Source organism: Silene latifolia, chromosome 6 (genome assembly GCF_048544455.1).
Source record: "Silene latifolia isolate original U9 population chromosome 6, ASM4854445v1, whole genome shotgun sequence".
NCBI lineage: Eukaryota > Viridiplantae > Streptophyta > Magnoliopsida > Caryophyllales > Caryophyllaceae > Silene > Silene latifolia.
In genome coordinates, this window is record NC_133531.1 from 27,575,936 (window position 1) to 27,594,906 (window position 18,971).

The 18,971-nt window shown below is 37.8% G+C and overlaps 2 protein-coding genes across 2 annotated transcripts; both read right to left on the reverse strand.

Annotated features, from left to right (window-relative positions):
• Positions 1-1,774: 1,774 nt before the first annotated feature.
• Positions 1,775-5,232, reverse strand: LOC141586599 (uncharacterized). The gene is made up of 10 exons (XM_074407891.1): positions 4,796-5,232; positions 4,432-4,499; positions 4,266-4,336; positions 3,895-4,164; positions 3,648-3,808; positions 3,503-3,558; positions 3,291-3,343; positions 2,730-2,859; positions 2,523-2,629; positions 1,775-2,105 (listed from the first exon to the last, which is right to left on the reverse strand). The coding sequence occupies exons 1-10, from the start codon at positions 5,095-5,097 to the stop codon at positions 2,034-2,036; spliced, it is 1,290 nt and encodes a 429-aa protein (XP_074263992.1). The 5' UTR covers positions 5,098-5,232; the 3' UTR covers positions 1,775-2,033.
• Positions 5,233-11,281: 6,049 nt separating this feature from the next.
• LOC141586600 (ergosterol biosynthetic protein 28) lies at positions 11,282-15,848 on the reverse strand. Its single transcript, XM_074407892.1, has 3 exons — positions 15,528-15,848; positions 13,349-13,555; positions 11,282-11,843 (listed from the first exon to the last, which is right to left on the reverse strand). The coding sequence occupies exons 1-3, from the start codon at positions 15,640-15,642 to the stop codon at positions 11,776-11,778; spliced, it is 390 nt and encodes a 129-aa protein (XP_074263993.1). The 5' UTR covers positions 15,643-15,848; the 3' UTR covers positions 11,282-11,775.
• Positions 15,849-18,971: the final 3,123 nt, after the last annotated feature.

Consider the following 18,971-nt stretch of genomic DNA (forward strand, 5'->3'; position numbering starts at 1 on the left):
GATAGCCTTATAGGGGTTTGAGTGTTAGATGTTGGCAACCTACTTACAAGTGCCGTTAGTGGCAAGTACTTCACCTACTCCAAGAAAAAATAACAGTACACACCGTTAAAAAACATGTTGAAAGTTGAAAATAGTGAAAATCTAAGGACTTTAACCTCATGTACACGCTACTTGTCAAGAACACATAGTTGAGTTGGAAATTCCAAGAAAGAAGAAGTATGGTTGAAAAAGATTAACCTGACAAAATTACGCAAGCGTTGATATTTGCAAAGATATGGAAGTTTAGTTGATAGAATAATGGGTAATGTGTAAGATCCTAGAAGTAGACAACAAAATAATAATGACAAAAATAAGTTTGAAGAATCTGTTGATTGTATTTCATGTCTTTATTGACGACATTTAATTCATGTCATGTTACCACGCAATCACCGTGATTGTTGATTCTCTCTGGATTGGCAAGCACTCTAGACTAACTTGTATTGATTGAATATGACGCTTCATTTATGTGTTATGAGTCTTCATTCTATGATAACATATCACCTCACCACCTAACACAGTCTATTCTGAAGCGTAGAGGAGGTCGGATTTAAGGCAACTCTATTATCGTTTTAGAAAACAAGAGTTAGCTTAAGTGGTAAGAGCTCTCTTACCCTAACCGTGAAGTCTGGGGTTCGATTTTCACTCGCGACATAGTTACTCATTTAAACCAAAAAAAAAAAAAAAAACAGAGGTTTTTAGTTTTTAGCTGATCTAATTGGAGACAAGGCTCGGTTGGCATGTCCGTGACCCGGGGTGACTTGCCCAACTTTTCCAGGTTCGTTAGGGTCTTAGAGCCGGTGCGTCACTTGACCCATTTAAAATTATAAAAAAATGATAATGATAATTGGACCAACTTGTGGCACGGCCCGCCAATGACCCGCCTAAGAGCCAGTTCAAGGTTGATCATCCCCGGAACCGGCCCGGCCAGCCCACTCCATCCTCAAGTGCCGATTCAGAGTCGACAAGGTTGAGCTCGACCCATGGCCAACTCTAGGTTTAGGTAGAGGTGGCAATCGGGTCAGCCGGGTCGGGTTTAGGTCGGGTCAAGTCGGGTTTGGGTTATATCGGGTCATCTTACCCTTTCGGGTCGAGTCGGGTTTGGGTCGAGTCGTTATCGGGTTGGATCAGTTCGGGTCAAATAGTGTATCGGGTCGGGTTTGGGCCGGATCATTATCGGGCCGAGCAATTTTATCGAATTACTTCAATTTTGAGCAATTAAAATTAGTATTCCGACCATTATTTCGTTTAATTATTTCATTATTAAGTCAAGGTATCAAACTAAGCACTAATTCGCTTTCAATTTGATCAAAATATTATGCTTAATAATTATCGGGTCAATACCGGGTCGGGTCGTCATGTCGAGTTACGGGTTGCAATATTCTCGGGTTTTCTCGGGTCGGATTTGCTCGGGTTCGGGTTGGGCCAGACTTCCCAGCTCTAGGTTTAGGAAGGGACTGAACCAGCTAAACCCAAAGACCGGGCCAGTTAGAAAGGGACAAACTGGATCAGAACCTTTGAAGTCCGGCTTCTTACGGTTTGGGACCGGACAAGTTGGGGCGTTCGGCTAGGAAGGGCAATTTGAGGTTTTCTTTTCAACTTCGGACCGGACCGGAGACTGGTTAGTGGTCACCACATTTTTGTGTACCCAGGCGAGCAGATCGGAACTATCTGATTTGACGGGCCAGTAAGCGGTCCAGTTTAACGGTCCAGGCCACTTTATGAACACCATTAGTCGACAAATCTAATCTTCTATATATTATGTTGAATAAATTACATCATACATCAAACAGCAAGATGTATTTTACATATACAAGCATACAAGATGACCTAAGTTGTTACAGGGGTGTCGGTGTCTACCAATAACCAGTAAGCTATACAAGATGGAGTTTGTCAAAATTTTGATTATAATTTATAACCGCAGATATATACAAGTGCACATCTGTTTCACTTCTCTTCTATCTTAATTTGATGTTTAAGTCACAACTCTAGTATTACTAGAGAGCAAAATTGTCGATCATATGCTGTATAACATCGGCTCCTGCTTTACTGATGCAGTATGTTTGCACCTGCAATTGAACAGGCTATTTCAGGAAACTTACGATGAACAAAGCAACACTTTGTCGGTGAAATCTAATCGCAAATATCTTCACAATAAGCGTTTCACATAGATTTAGCTTTCGAAAGTTATACAAAAACTTGTGCTTTTGAAATCATCATTTTCCAACACATAATTCAAGTGGCATAGAGATTCCAGCCTAGGATCAACTGCCTCTTCGCTGATTCAACACGGAAAAAATGTCTCCAGTGAATTTTAATGAAGACTGTATTGACAGACGGCCATTTCACAATATCCGAAGGGCAGATCATACAGTTTTGGCAACATCTAGTGAAGCGATACATAGCCCTAAAACAACATAGCCACAATATATAATATTTGTATGGCTTACACAACTTTACGGTGTATGAGAGAATGAGAAGCTAACCTGAATTGAATTGTGAGCAAGCAGTCTATGTCTACCACCGCCAAATTTAACATCAATTCGATGCCAGCTTAGCTTAGTTAGTTGTGTGATCATTGCTTCCGTTATTTCTGTTCAGTCATTGCAAAAATGAAATCATTGGATCAGTTAGAACTTGGAAGAGTAATCAGGGATGGAGTTCATATCTCGGCAAAAAATAAAAAGGCTGACCTTGAGTTGTCATGTTTGTCCTTCCTGTTACTGAGGGCTGCCTAGTAAAGTCCTGTTGAGGTGCATCAACAGCGGGTGTTTCTTCATTTACGATATGTCGATATCTTTCATTCCTAGGCTTATGTTTCAGCTGCAAACAAATAACAGCAAGGAATATCAGAAAGGGTGGTCTCAATGAAGGTAGGAGGGACCAACACATTACTGTAATCTGTGATGGACTCGGTAACTAGTATGAACATTATGCATTTAAAGTCGAGAGTGGGTTGATCAAAATATAGGATCGTAGAGTAAAAATAGGACGCAATGGAACCGACTGGCCTGACTGGTAGTTTATGTACTCTTTTTCTATATGAATCCACAAAGCCAGCAGGGTTGGGTGCTAGGACACCTCCCAGAGATACGATGATTCATCCCCTGAGACGGGATGTTGAACTATGTTGTGAATTTTTTTTATATTCCACCTCAAACGTAGCATCAAACTGTCAGCTTGGTTTGGGTAGGACTGTAGGGGTGCTGTATTTGACATGCGACATGTAACTTAAGTGAAGGAACTAATCTCACCTCAGGAAGTTCAGTTTCACGGCGCAGCGAGGAGGTACACCATCCAACAAGCTCTATTGTAACAGTTAAGGAGTTCAATATAATCAAGTGCATATCCAAATTTTAATGTCTATAATTATCATGTCGTAAATGCTCGAAATTCCATTCTTCCAAACATAGTCTTAATAATAAGAAACTAATCTTAAGAAACATAAAAGTTAAAACAAGGATACTGTCAAATTGAATATTTGCATAGGCAACCCGTCGCTTGAAAGAATGCAATGAGGACCTGAGGCCAAACATAATCTCTAATCAGTTAAGAGTAAGAAGGTTTTATACTTCAGAAAAAAACGACAGTAAATCAAAGTGTAAGCTTACATGAATGGAAGACCTTCACAATCATTCACCATTCTAAGAAGAAGAGGTGCCTTTCCTTTACCACCATCAGTTAAGAATAGATGCCTTCCTGTTCTCCCTAGAAACCACGAAGTTCGTCGTGCAAAAATTTCTAATGTGTGTAACCCACAGAACAAAGGGACCTGAAGACGAACAAAACCCTGTCAAGCCAACTTATCACAAAAAAAAAGAAGTGAATTGTCCAAGTAAGATAACCAGATGAGATTACCTGGTTGTGTGCCCTTGAACCAAGATGTGGTGAGGCGATTGTTATAAAATTCATTGGCTCCAAACCCGCAATTTTACCACTAAATTTCTGTTCATGAACTACTTGTTTTTGCATATCCCCCTCAAATTCTCCGTTTTCTTTGAAAGCTTTACTCACATAATTACTTTCATACAGTAGTGCAATTGCATATCTTGCAATCAAACCTCCTAGAGAATGGCCTATAAATGAAATCTTGCAAAGATGCGGATACCGCCTAATGACTGATATAACCTGCAATCAGATATCAGAACTCGAATTTAATTCAGGTACCTTCACATTCAGTTACGCTACAGAGAAGATAATAAAAAGCTATATATGAGCCTATAACTGACCTCGTCTGCTAGACGTTCTCCCATTGTGTCGATTCCATCAAAGGTTGAAGTCGAAGTGTTCCGCTCACTGCCTGTACATTTGTACAATGCAAATCAGCAAACAATGAGCATATCCGCAACTAAAAAACAGTCAGTTAAGAGAAGTTGAGTGATGATAATAACATACAGTGAACAATAACATCATGTGGATATGCCTTGAGAAACTGCTTTGCTGCATATCTCCAATCTTCTGCACTATTAACCATTATAATCAGATAATCAAAAGCAGGCCAATGCCAATCAAGAATATACTACGCACCCATTTGTAACGATGTCAGCTAACTTAACTAATAACGCGCAACGGAGTTGTACTGTTAGACCCATGGGTCCATGACCAAAGTTAGAAACCAGTCAAAATCAATCTCAGTTCTCAACCAATAATATACTCCGTACCATACAACGATCATACACAAAAATAAATATTTTAATCAAAGGTAAACAAATGATTGAGACGGAGGGGGTAACGATCAATGAATGAGTAATGTACTAACCTGCCAATGATACCATTAACCATGACAATCAAATGAGTAGGAGCATTAGTCCTAGGAAAACCATCTTCATTAGCAGACACCATATCAACACTACCATCTTCATTCTTTTTATCAACAGTTGGTGAATCAATATCCAATCCAAAACACCCGAATTTCGGACGAAAATAACTCGATTTCCTTTGCTTCTTCTTCTTAAACGTTGCCATGTTTTTCATTACATTAACTTCAAAGTCTTCCCTTAATTTCATTTCATTCTCCATATTATTTACAACATTATTATTATTACTATTACAAGCAGCCATTTTTGTTAATTATTTTCAATGGTGAAGAACTAATTTAACAAAATGAAGGAAATTTATGACTTTATATAGTAGATGGTCTTATTTTCTAGATGTTGGTTTTAATAAGCATTGATTTTTTCTAGGATGATTTAATATGAAAGTGATGGGGTTTAATCAAATTTTATATTAGACTAAGTCCAAATGACTACATTTATAAAAGAAAAATAAAGGGTGCATGGAAAGATAGTGCAATAATAGTGGATTAATAATGGGGTGATGATGAAGCTACATAGAATGTAGCATTATAGTGCTTGAGATCTCATAGATTAATCTACATGAAAGTGCTAATTAACTAATTTAAGTGCTAAAGAAGAACACAAAGATGAGAAGGGTCAATGGTCATATTTGGTTCTTATTGGTCAAAGTTGTTGGTTGGCCAAGGGTCAAGGGTGCAACTCTTTTGAAATATGATAAATAAATAATCTCTTTTCATGATTTTCAAATTAAAAAAAATTGGATTTGAAGCTTCTTTTTAGAAAGAGCATTACAGGAAAAAAAAAAAAAAATTAGCTAAAGGAAAATGAGTTTCACATTGTCATTTTATTTTTAAACATTGGAGATGAATATTACTTTATAGTTTATACATATGGAATCTAGGAATATTTAACTATGTTTGCGTATGTTAAGAAACTTTTCGATAAAATAATAAGAAATTATCATATCAAAGAGTAAGTATTTTACTTAACGACCCAATCCCCCTTAAACTAAAAGAATAAGAGGATTCTCAAGTTTTCCCGCCTAAATGAGTTGCTCTATATTGGGCTTTGGGTTTCATTATATCATATCTTTGACTAGGTCATACTGATTTATTTCATATAATAAATAATTCTATGACATTTAAAAAGGGATAATATTTTTTCAACTTGCATTCCCCTTTATTTACTACTATGAGAATAAAAAATTTCAATAGTTTTCCCTCCAAAGGAAGTTGGCTAAATAAGGAAACAAAACTCTATTTTTATTAAATTATTATCTTTTAGTTAAGATATAATCTTTAATCAATAATTTTTTTTAATTAAATTATAATCTTTTAATTTAAAAATAAAACAAAACTGGTATAAATCTAAACTTCGTATATGAAAAACCGAAAAAATTGATATTATTAGTTTCGCATAATTTTTTTTACCAAGTACGAGTATTTAATTCGTATAAAAAAAAATTATGAACTTATATTATTAATTTCTTGACAAAAAAAATCTTTTAAATTATTTGAGAAAATTTATAAATTGTAATCATTAGTTTTGTGATGAAAAATTTCATTAAAGTATACATTTCATGAATTTACTTAATTCTTTTAATTAATTTTCCATTTCAATTTTTTATTATATTAAAATATGAAAAATTAATAATACGTCAATTTTATATCTTAAATAATACATTATAAAGTAAAAGATCTATAAATACCGCGCATGTATGCGCGGGATCCATACTAGTATTATATCAAAGCGTCTTGCTTGTGACGGGCTAATTCCGTCACAAGCAAGACCTCTCACAAAAAGGGAGAGGGACAAGGTGGGGCCACCCCCATGTGCTTCCCCACTCACCTCTCATGTGTATTTTGTGAAAGGAAATGGTATCCGTCACAAGCTTGTGACGGATATCGCTGTCTTCAATGAGATTTTGTGATATTATATTTATTTTGGACGTGAATTGGTACTTTTTATTGAGCCAGAGGAAAAAATCACAAAAATTGTCACTCATACTCGAAGGCCCATTATGCTTGAAAAATGGATAATGCAAAGATCTACTTCGTTTGTAAGATTTCTAAAGGTTTTTAGGATTTGAACATATGACATTTTGGTTATGCTAACCGTAAAATCATATGAAAAGACTCTCTCACCAAAACCTTTTCATGTGTATCATATGAAATAACCAATTTTTATAACAAAATTAAGTTTGTTATAATGAAACATGAGTTATTTTGTCTATGACTTCTGGAAGGTTTACTTTTATTGGTCATATTGTCATAATTGTAATTGCTAATAGTGCTTTGACTTATTTTATTTGAACGTACTATTTTAGTCTTATCACTACTTATTGTGATTAGTATTTTATCACCTTAAAACACATTCTTTTTTATATACTAATCTTTATTAAGAAAATTTCAAAAATTTGTAGTTAAACTAATTTTTCTAATATATAACTCGATATTGCATGTACGGTTTATACTAGACTGTATGTTGTATGATTCAATCCATAATAACCTAGTAAAAATCGAATAATTCGAGTGAGAATCACTTTCATAAGGTCTAAATATATAATCACCATTAAAGTAATAATATGACTGAGAGAAATGAAAAACATTTTAATGTTGGTGGAATAAATGTTGACATAAAAACAATTGAAATTACTTTCTCAACCTTCTAAACTAAAAAGATTCTAGATATATTTTTAAGGATTGAGACAAGTCAATTTAGAAGGTCAATACTATTTTTTATGTTGTAAATTACTCGTATTTACTATATGGGCCTCATGTGAAGTGGTTAAGGGGAAAAATAGAATTGAGACAAGTCAATTACTCCGGAAGCAATAGAATCAACAACAAAGTCAAGTTGAATATATGAGGCTAGACTTTAGACGACTCAAAAGATTCTAGATATTGAGTATAAAAGTTGAATATATGGAAAAATGAATGTGAAAGATATAAAAGGCGTAAAGAAAGGACGATGATGTATGGAAGACACATTTTTGATTGGATTTATTTATCAAAGTTTCCACATTATTTAAATGATTCCCTCCTTATTCTGTTACATCCATTTCATCACCCATCTTTTATTGATCATACAATAGTACAGTTCGGTAGTTGCACAAAAGAGACGCTCATTTCTTTGGAAATATCGATCTGTTTTCTACAGTACCTCATTTTGTTCTGTGGCTCTTCATTTGACAAACTTTTTAATTGTGAAAAAGGAGTTTAGATATGGGACATAAATAGAGTTGGTAAACTTTAATTGATTCGATAGGATCCGAAAAAGCAATAGCCTGAAATTGACCTGACCGGACCCATTTGTGACCCGACTCCTGAAACGACCCGATGATTCGTGGCCTGAGCCGACCCAATATCCACCCGATTAAATTGTTGACCCACAATTATTAAGCTTAATATTGATCAAAATGAAAGCGAATTAGTGTTTAGTTTGATAAGTGTGACTTGATAACAAAGTATAAAACCAAATAATGGGCGAAAACTAAACATAATAATAAAAGGTTAAAGTAATACAATAAAGAAACTAACCCGATAATGACCCGACAAGGCTTGACCCAACCGATCCGAAATTGACCCGAAATGACCCGAGCGTGCCGAACTCAACCCGAAAAGGGAGGGTGACCCAATACGACCCAAATCTGATGACCCAATCCGGCTTGACCCAACCCAAACTCAACTCGACTAGTCCAATTGTCACCTCTAGTCATAAATATCACCAATCGATGTTTTCAACTAGGTGAGAGCAACATTGGGTAATGGGTATTCAAACCGAATTTTTAATTCAAACCCAAACTCAATTTTTCATATAAACTTGAGATATAACCGGATTTATTATTCCGGTTACCATGCACCGATTTTCAAACATGAATTTCGGTCAAAGGCCTATACAATAGAGCGAGAAAGGATCCTCTCGATGTCTTTCTCTCCATTTTCTCTCTTAAACTCATTTAATAATATTTTTTCCCACAAAATCTCATTATCCCTTTATTTTTACCCATAAATTTTGTGTCATTCGATGATGCCAGAATTCGATCTGGACCACCGAAAGGAAATGACCTCTCCATTTCTTTTTAGGAAATGGAGAGAAACTTTCCTCCAATATAGCTGTCGTGACTCGCGAATCATATTTGCAAGAATTAGTTAGTGTTGTGACTATGTCATGAGGTGACTTAAATGCGTAAGCACTGAGCAAGCAGTTACGCAGCTTAGCGCTAACAATTTTCTTTTTTTTTTTTTTTTTTAGACAAATAGCGCTAACAACTAATATGACACACATTACGCATATAAGCTACCTGCCTACCTACATTTAGAACTAAATCCAAACCGATTTTCGGACAAAAATTGGACGGGTGAAAAACTGTATTCTTATATCATCCTTATCCCAAGTTTTAACCTTTAATGGACACAACGTTAACGCATTAACCTACTCATCAAACAGTATCAGTGTTTGCTTCATCCTCATAACGTCTTCGTTTTGCATTCCTCATTCCTCAAAGCATATGTCCGGTGATGATAAGATCGTAACATTGTCTTAGTTTCAAGTGTCTGCTTCATCCTCGTCATAACGCCTTTGGATTCTCCGTACCACACCTCAAACTCAATGTCAGTCTCGCTAGCAAGTCTAATCTCAAACATGCCTAAAAACCACCAAAACTTGGCCAAAGACAGCAAACATGCCTAAATCATGTTGAAAGTCGGCGCTTAAAACATTCTGAGTGCTCTAGAAACACTACGCGACTCTAACAGCCATACATGAACTACTCCGTACATGTCAAGTAAATCAACTAGGAGAGCAAACTACAGTCTTAACCTGCTCGAGGCGATAAGTAACCATTGAGAGACAAGTGTTCCAAAACAGTTGCACAGAGTTCAAACATGTGGTGCTGGTGCACCTGCTATACCGTGCCCCGTGCCACTTGCATGCAGCCTACTGAGCAATTCATAATCCAAATGTCACAAAACAGTGAATCGAAATAAAGGAAAGAAGACCAAAGAGGGCAAGGAAATGAAGCCTAAAAGAAGACAACACCCCTCAAGTGAACCTCCTTGACCAACCCTTCACTCACCCTTCGGGCCTTCACAGTAATCAACTTGTCATAAAACCATAAATCATTAAATAAGGGATGCTCGAACAGTCTTGATGTCCGCGGATTTTGAACCTAAGTCATGCGTATAGCTAGGTTGCACGGACACGGCAACTTTTCAGCCCATACGTGTCGGACACCGTGTCCGACACGGACACGCCTTGGACACGGCAAAAAACGTGTCGGACACGCCATAAACCGTGTCCCCGGTTTTATTTTAATCGAGGAAGTGTCGGACACGGTCCAATTTGCTTAGACACGGTCCGTTTTACACGGACACGCCAAATTAGCTTTTCAAACAAAATTGCCCAATGATATTCACGACATCAACATAGGTTTTCCAAACCAAACCACTTGTTTACTCACAATACATGTAAACACCGTCGCCGCCAACAGCCTCCCCTCCGCCGTTTGCCGTCCGCCGCCCTCTCCTCGCCGTCGGCCACTATTCACCTAGTTTGAGTTCCACTGCTCACTAGCCATCAATTTTGACCCACTTTCATCAATGAAAAGAGTACCAAATAAGAGGGTTTATTTAGACATAAAACATTCAATTTTTTTTTTTAAAAAAAAAGGCTTAATGGGTTTGAGATCACAATTAATCAAAATAATTGTGATTTGGGGATGACGATGTAATCTGGGTAGGAGTCAGGAGATATTGTTAATGACGATGTGTAATTTGGGGATGACGATGGATGATGATGTTGATTATGATTTAGAGGAGGTTGATTATGATTTAGGGGTGATGATGTTGATTTAGGGAAATGCTTTGAGGAAGGGAGTACTAGAGTACTATACGTACATAATACAGTATAGTGAGGATTATGATTTATGGGGTTAATTGAGTATTCATATGGTTTGGAGAAGGGAGTAATTTTTTGGGGGAGGTGTTAACTGTTTCATTTTTCTTTTTTCATTTTTTTTTTTTTTTTTTTTTTGAGAAGGATAGACTTATTATATTTGAATAATCCTTTGTGGAGATTTGTCATTTTACGTCTTTGTAGCCTTTAAATGACCAAGGATTAGATGTTGGTTATGATGTTCTTCAAATTCCCTTTATTTAAATATATATATTGATTTTTTTTGCCGTGTCCGTGTCCTAAAATTTTCGGATTGCCGTGTCGCGTGTCCGTGTCGTGTCCGTGTCCCGTGTCCGTGTCCGTTTTCGTGCAACCTAGGCGTATAGTAGACTCTATCATCATGCAATGGCATACCATCTCAAAATTACCAAAAAAGCCGATCAAATGCTCACAAGTATCAAGAACCAGCAAAATTTATGAGCCATTGCAATCGTTGAACAATTCGTCTTCTTCACAGTTAAAAAATGTACATGAATTAACCAAAGAACAACCAGTTTTCTTCACAGTTGCAAGTTTAAATTAGGTCAAAAGCACTGGAACTTCAACATATTTTACAAAAGCTCAAAGGTTGTACATATGCCCATTATTCATGCAAGATTTCTTGAATTGCAATTACAAGTCAACACGGAGTTTCAGAGCACATTGTGGACAAAAAAACCGTGTTCTCTCTCTGTAGGTGATAACTGATAAGTAATTCATGAACATAAAGTAATGCTATCCGAGGTAATATCTATCAAGGTCAAAATTGAAAGCTCAGATAAGAGAATCAAATTCAATTACCAAATGGAAATCGAAAAAAATCAAGACCTGAAATATATCAGCTGGGACACTTGAGCCAGAAATCAAAATTCAAATATTTGCTTCAATATTTCATGCTCCAACTTGAAGCTTTGAAACAACAATATCAGATTATTTTTACAAGTCCGAGAGCCGGAGGAAAATTGATGTAGTTGCATTAGGGAAGCAGTTGGTGTAAACTTGTACCAGATTATAACTGTTTCGAGTATGCCTTTTGCTGAGAATTCCACTGTAACGCCATCCATATTATGGAAGTACCTGGATAAACGTAAAAGAAATTTCAATGCAGTAATGTAAAAAGCTATGTTACTCCGACACTTCACTTAACTGCCGTGTCGCGTGTCAGACACGTGTCGGTGTCCGACACGGCGTGTCCGACACTTGACACTTCAATTTAGACCACAAAACAGGAAAATTCACCCCAAATAGCCGAGTCCGACACACCGACACGTGTCGGCGTGTCTGAGTAACATGTAAATAGTGTGTATACCAATTGGTAGACTATGTTACTCAGACTCGTGTAGAAGTATCCGACACGGGTGCGTCTTCAAGTGTCGGACTCGGCTATTTTTTTTGAAAATATGCATATTTTGGTCTAAAATGAGGTGTCCAAGGGTCATACCCATGTCCGAGTGTCGAGTGTCGGACACGGGTACGCGAAGAAATTAGAAGAGTCGGAGTAACATAGTTGGTAGATCATTTTGCCAGGAAACTACATTTAGATTTTGTGCCTGAAGCTACCAACCATTCAAAATTAGAATGGCTTGGAGCAACTCAAAAATAAGAATGTAGAGGATACAAGTGTTTTAACTATTAGATAATGAAATTTTGACAAAGCCGAACGTAGCGTGTTGACTCAAAAGTCAAAACTAAACTTTGGAACCAATTCAACTTTCCCCTAATCTCTCTTGCGATTCTTTAACTCCCTTTTATACGTGAATAAGATGAGCTTTCGAAACCAAACTACGTTCTTAGTGATCAAGGACTTTAAACATTCTGGCCAGTTTTCAGAAGCCCAACAGACCTGAGCATTCTTCGTATCATGTACTTATCCCAACAGGTCTGAATCACCATATTAAAATGCTCTCGTTACATCACGGAATTCAAGGCGTTAATTTCCGATATATCACACCCTAGATAAAAATGCAAATACTTTGGTGCGTGAACCGATATTCCCTGAAACTTCACCTATATTACCGCAAAAATCTAAGATTTATTTGTTCCGAACTGTTAGATGTATTTGTGAAATGTTAGATGTATGATGCATTTTAAAGAGTGTTTTTCAAATGCGCTAGTGTTTAAGGGCGTTAAACATTCTGGCCAGTTTTCAGAAGCCCAAGAGACCTGAGCATTTAAATACCATGCTCGAAACAGTAGGTTAGGGTTTGAATGAACAGCGAAACAAGCAATCAGGCGGGGACTTGCGAACAATCAAGCAACTAGTAGGTTAGGGTTGTGCTTGACCGGTTTTTAGAAGCAAATGAAGAAGATATAAAAGCAACTAAAGAAACTCGCCTGAAAACTACCAGTATTAAGACTTTTACCCATGTTTGAGGTATGTGTAACCCAGGTTTCTACAACAGTCAGTGGCCCAAAACTTCATATCACGAAATTGGAATTTACTAATTAGCTATACTGAAAGATAAGATACGATAAAGCATAGCATAAGCTATCAGATATGCAACAACAAAGGAAATCTAACATTTACAGAATAATAACAAAGTTTCTAATGAACTAGAAAAAGGCTTTTTAAGTAACCATACCTGCAAAAAAGCCGACTGTCGATAAATTTTTTATCGACATTGTCTGATATATCAGGTATTCTGTCAGAAAGTGACCAAGAGCGTATACGAATGATAAAAATGTTGCCAGGTAGAGAGGCTTGTTGTCGAGATTAAGAGCACATAGGAAGCACAGGGTACACGTCAGAAGAGTCCAGACACCAAAGGTCCTCCCATGACCTTCACTCACTACAGCACACAAAAACAAGGGAGCTTCAGTTAAATGCCATTAATATTATAAACTACAATCAACATGATGCACGAGAAATACCAAATTTTAGAGCAAGCCAAAAAATTGAAAATTCAGCAATGATTATCAGACAGTCTTACCAATTCATCAACAGTTATGTTGATGAGAAATACCAAAATTATAGCGCAACTCATTATCCACACCATATCAGGAAGTGCAAATTCGTCTTTAGAAAAGACCTTTTTCCTAATCGTCGCTTTTCTAAAAAAAAATCCCCTAGCAACTGGTAAGGCTTTCTGCTAAGTAACCCTATGGAAAATATAATGCAGAAAATTTCATCCATTTCTCATAATACCCAAGCAAATTTCTAAAGTTTATGGTAACATCGACGCTCAATAACAGGGAATCCTAGTTAACGGGCAGATGTCAGTTTTTAGGCCTTAATTCAAGAGTTCTATTCCCTAATAAGAATGTACCGTATGGTCCAATGTTCAGTCTTATATCCCCTCCTCAAGCACCTCACCTCTTGGTGATATCAAATGGCAGGAAGTAGACCTATCATAATTATTTTCTAAAATTGATGTCTCTGGTCTTTATCTGCAACAAGTCAACAATCAATGACAGCAAAAAATTATCTCGAAATCAATATCTCCTAATACTTGCATCCGAGATTTCGAGGTAAAACCACAAAAGGGACATCATATAACGAGTCCTTCAATGTTGAGTTAGTGTATAAATTACTCAAGAGTAAGTCATCCAAATTTTTCTTTCACGCATTTTACACTTGGCCAGAAACATGCACCAAGTTAGTTACATAGCAATACAAGTTATTCTGTTTCTAAAAGGACCCCCTCTTTTTCAGCTTCACACAGACTCAGCAAGATAATGGTCCCAAATTTAACCCAAGTGGTAGAAAGTTTACAGGCGAAGTATGCTCCTTTAAACACCAGCTATCATTTTAAGCACATGTCTCAAGGTAGAAGCGTATAAATTAACCATGATAATAGAAAGGTGACTAACATGGTCATCTTTACTTTATTTCAATTTGATAGAAAGAGTTGACTTAAGAAATGCTTCTACAATGTCATTGTCAAACAAGATATTTTGACGCCACAAATACTAATATGAGAAGGTCTTCCACGAGAGATCAACCCATTAAACAAGGAATACATAAGAATTTGAGGTGGTATTACATGTAAGACAGTCTCATACAAGACTCGATGTGTTAGTGCTTAGCTGCCTCTTAACGAATGATAATCAGTAACCATGCCTTGGAAGAGTCGACAATGACTCAAAGCTGAATCAGCCAAAGTCGAAAACATTGAATCTAACAACATAGCAGGAACATAATCAATTCTCGGGCACCACACACTTCGATACGAGATTCTTCAAATTAAAACAAAGCAACCTTTTCTTTAGCTAAATCTTAATAACCCATCAAAGTAAAGTTCGATATCAACCTCGGGCAAATTCAAGAACATCAAACAAGGGATTCAGGCAAGTGGAATCCTATAAACAAATCCAAAATGGATGACACATTCCTTAAGAGAAGATATTGGAAGTGTTCTATGAACAGACATAAAGATCAAAACTTGGTAACAGAAATTCATTGGTTTGACCACAACATTTAATACCATTTTTGGGATCTCCACCACACTGCAACTGGGTTACAAAAATTGGATCTTGAGTCACAATGTCCATAGTCTCGATCAATGCAACAAATTTCTTGATATACACACATTATATCAATTACTTAGACTAATTAATGTCAATTATTAACCGGGTATATGAATTACTTTAAATCCGCTTCAGGCTTACAACCGTCTTAAGAAAGATCGTTCCTTTTCGAACATTACAGTCAAAATGAACAAAAGGGTATGCATTTCAACCATCAAAATACATAAATGTAGACAAATTGAGTGAATAAGATAGTAATGAAAATGTAATTAAGAAGCAAAAAGGAGGAATTACTTTCAGTTTGGGAGAAGACAGCAAGACGAAGTGCCCAAATATCAAAGAAACCAAACCAAACAGAAGCAAGTCTGAGTATACCAAGTAGCATTAACCACCATCCTAATGCCTTCATCTTTCTGATTTCTGATTTCTGATTTCTGATTTCTGGCACTTGAATGAGTTCTGTGTTTTAGGAAAAACAATTTGACTGGAGACCGTTAATTGCCAACTAAGTAGAGATTCTGTGGACTAATTGCAAAGAATTTGATTGGAATTCGAGTCGGATAGCATTACAAAAAGTTTAAAAGATTTGAAATTGATCCTATTTCGTTCCCATATGATTTAGTTGGAGTGTTCCCTCAAAAAAAAAAAAAAAAAAAAGGATATTCTACCGTGTATCCTCGTGGTTTTCGGTTTTCTATGTTCTACCCCTCCTTTTTTTTATATTCCATGGTGTACCCCTAAACTTTATACATTAGTCTATACCATGACCTTATTTATTGTCATTGCCAACTTAGTTTCTTAAATGAGCTATTAAATCGTCTATTTATCATTCTAGTTACTCAATAACCTACTCATTTACTTATTAGTTCGACGAATTACTCATTAGCCCAAGAAATAATATATAAAACTAACTAAAAGTTCAAAAAATCTCCATTATCATGTCATGAATCATAACAGATGTTTTTAATAGCAGTTGGTGCTTATTAAAGATCATCTGTGATATTTCTCATATAAAATGGCGATACAACATTAATAGTCGGATTAAAGGTGAAAGTACGGTCGTTTGATAGTGATAAAGTTAATGGAGAGTTAAACGAGGTTATGATGGAGAAATAAGGAAGAAATTTAGGGGTACAATGTAGAATTAAAAAAAAGAGGGGTACAACATAGAAAACCGAAAAACTCAGGGGTACACCGTAGAATATACCAAAAAAAAAAATGATTTAGTTGGAGTGAGTTATATATTTAACCGTAGATCTTGTTTAAGACGATTTAAGTTAATGACCTTTTATAATCTCTTTTATATTTTAAGATTATTTAAATCGGCTATATATTCGTCTTTATCTTAACACCGTTTAAACCCTGAAACAAGATTTTATTGTGGACTTTGATTAACATATCTGTATTAGGAAAATTTGTTTTTGTTCCGGGTGTAATTCCAGAGCAGATGTTTGATACCACTCGTAGCTAGTTGAATGATGTCCTTGCTTGAATCCTCCTTGCGGTCTCCTGAAACGATGAACAAACTGAGGGCTCGGCTTTGGCCGAGCGTACTCACTCCGACGCTCAAGTCAGTAAACTTAGAGAGGTAAGTTGTTGTTACTTGGCTAAGAGTGTGTTGTAGAGAGATAAGGAAGATATTACCAGATGAATAGTGGTTATTAGGTCAATTTGTGGATCCTTTCCTCAATGAAGGTTGAGGAGTATTTATAGGCATTCACCTTTTGTCACGTAGTGGCCAGGTGGCCAAGTGGTTATCAGGTGAAAAGACCGTTGTACCCTCGGCCGATGGACTCGCGTGGCGGAGCTCGCCGAGGGTCTTGGATATGAGTACGCGGATCCGTGCCCCTACCGGCTAGTTGTCCGGCCGAGACCAGGTGTGACAGCCGATGGGTTGCACGGCTAGACTGTCTAAGTCGTTGACTTTCTTGTGGATACCCTTGACCTTGCTCAATATGTTGACTTGGTCACGGTGCGAATATGCCCCATCAATTTGCCCCGGCGTAGTCTATGCCGTGGCATGGGCTCCGATGTGTGTTGAGCGTATATTCTGCGCAAGTATTTTGCAAAAATTTTCTGCGTCGGCTTCTTCTGATGCATCGGCTTGATCATTCGTAGGCCTACCACATCCCCCCTCCACATGGATGCGTAAAGGGTATCCTATGTGGGAAAGAATGTGATGCTGGCTGAGACCAGGGCTGAAAGTGCCGGTCATTTTTGATTGCCCCTGGCTGGTGCTTCCTGGCTTGGTCGATCACGTGGCCGGCGGAGAGCAGGTGCCTAGGAATTTGTTGAGGGAGATGAACAGACGAAGAGATGTGAATGGGCGTGTTGAATACGCTTGGTAACTGTAGCATTGATTGACATTTAACTGTTGCAACGATTGACATTCCGTGGTTGCATGTCTGACACGTGTCTGCTTGCTGATTGGTTGACGCTTCATGGGCTTTTCCCTATAAATAGGGCAGTTTTTCCGTGATTTTGGCCATTACTTTTATTTCCTCAAATTTTCAAAAATTTTCTCCCAAAATCTTCATCTCTCTAAACTTTCAAGGGTTTGCTTTTCTTCCAATCTTCGGTCTTCGATCCGGCGAGTGTTTTTTTTCTTTGAGGTAAACAAACAAACTTTCTTTTTTTTTATCTTGTTAGTAATTTGTTGTGAACATGTCTTCTGCTGATGCTGGACCTAGTAAACCTGCGTCGGGGGGCCCTAGGTCTCCTTCTCCTGAAGTTGATCCTCAAATTCTTGAGGAATGGGAGGACTCTGATTCCTATGGCGATTTTGGTGATGATTTTGGTGATGAAGTGGGAGAGCCCCGTCGTAATGAAGGGAGGCAGTATGTTATGGATCACGGCAACGCCTGTAAGGTCCGTCTTGACCGTGCTTGGACTCATAAGCTCGCCAGTTGTTCAGGCGAGAAGTTCTTCGAGGGCCATTTTTCTTCGGTAGGGGATACGAAATTGTTATCCCTGAGGAGGGTCAGGCCGTCTGTTGCCCTCCACCGGGCCATACCGGCGTATATATGCAGCATTTGGAGTATGGGCTCCGGTTTCCGCTGAATGGGTACGTTATGGCTATTATTAGAGCCATGAACGTTGCCGTTGCACAACTGCACCCGTTGGCTATGAGGACCATAATCGGCTTTGTCTGGCTTTGTCTCTTCAAGGGAGAGGCCCCAACGGTGAATTTATTCCGCCGGCTTCACCATCTCAAACCATTTTCTGGCCGCGTCGGATGGTACGGTGTGGAGATGGAGTCGGGTTATGTCTCTGTTAACAAACTTTCTTCTTGCAAGGACTGGCAAGGCCGGTGGGTGTACGTTAAGGTGCCGGATGACTATCCGCCGCCCGCTTTTTCCAAAGACCGAGTTAACTTGCGATGTGAGACTCAGGCGGAGCACGATAGATGGGTTTCCCGGAAGAAGCTCAAAATGGATGCTAGCAGTGTCTATCTCCAAGAGGATGAGAAGCTGGCAATGAGGCTCTTTGAGGTGGACAAGAGTGGGGTGCCGAAAAAATGGATTCCCCCGACGCAGATCATCCTTCAGGATGAGCCGCTCTGCCATGTCGGCCTCATACCGGCCCTAGCACAGGGTGAGTGGGGTCGGTGTGAGGCCCATCGCCGCTCTTAATGCTCTTGCTTCTCGAATTTCGGTTTATTTCCCCTACTTAACTCTTGCTTTGTTTCTTTCGCAGACCACTTTGGAAAGGACCTGTCTGAGGATCTTCTTCGGAGAA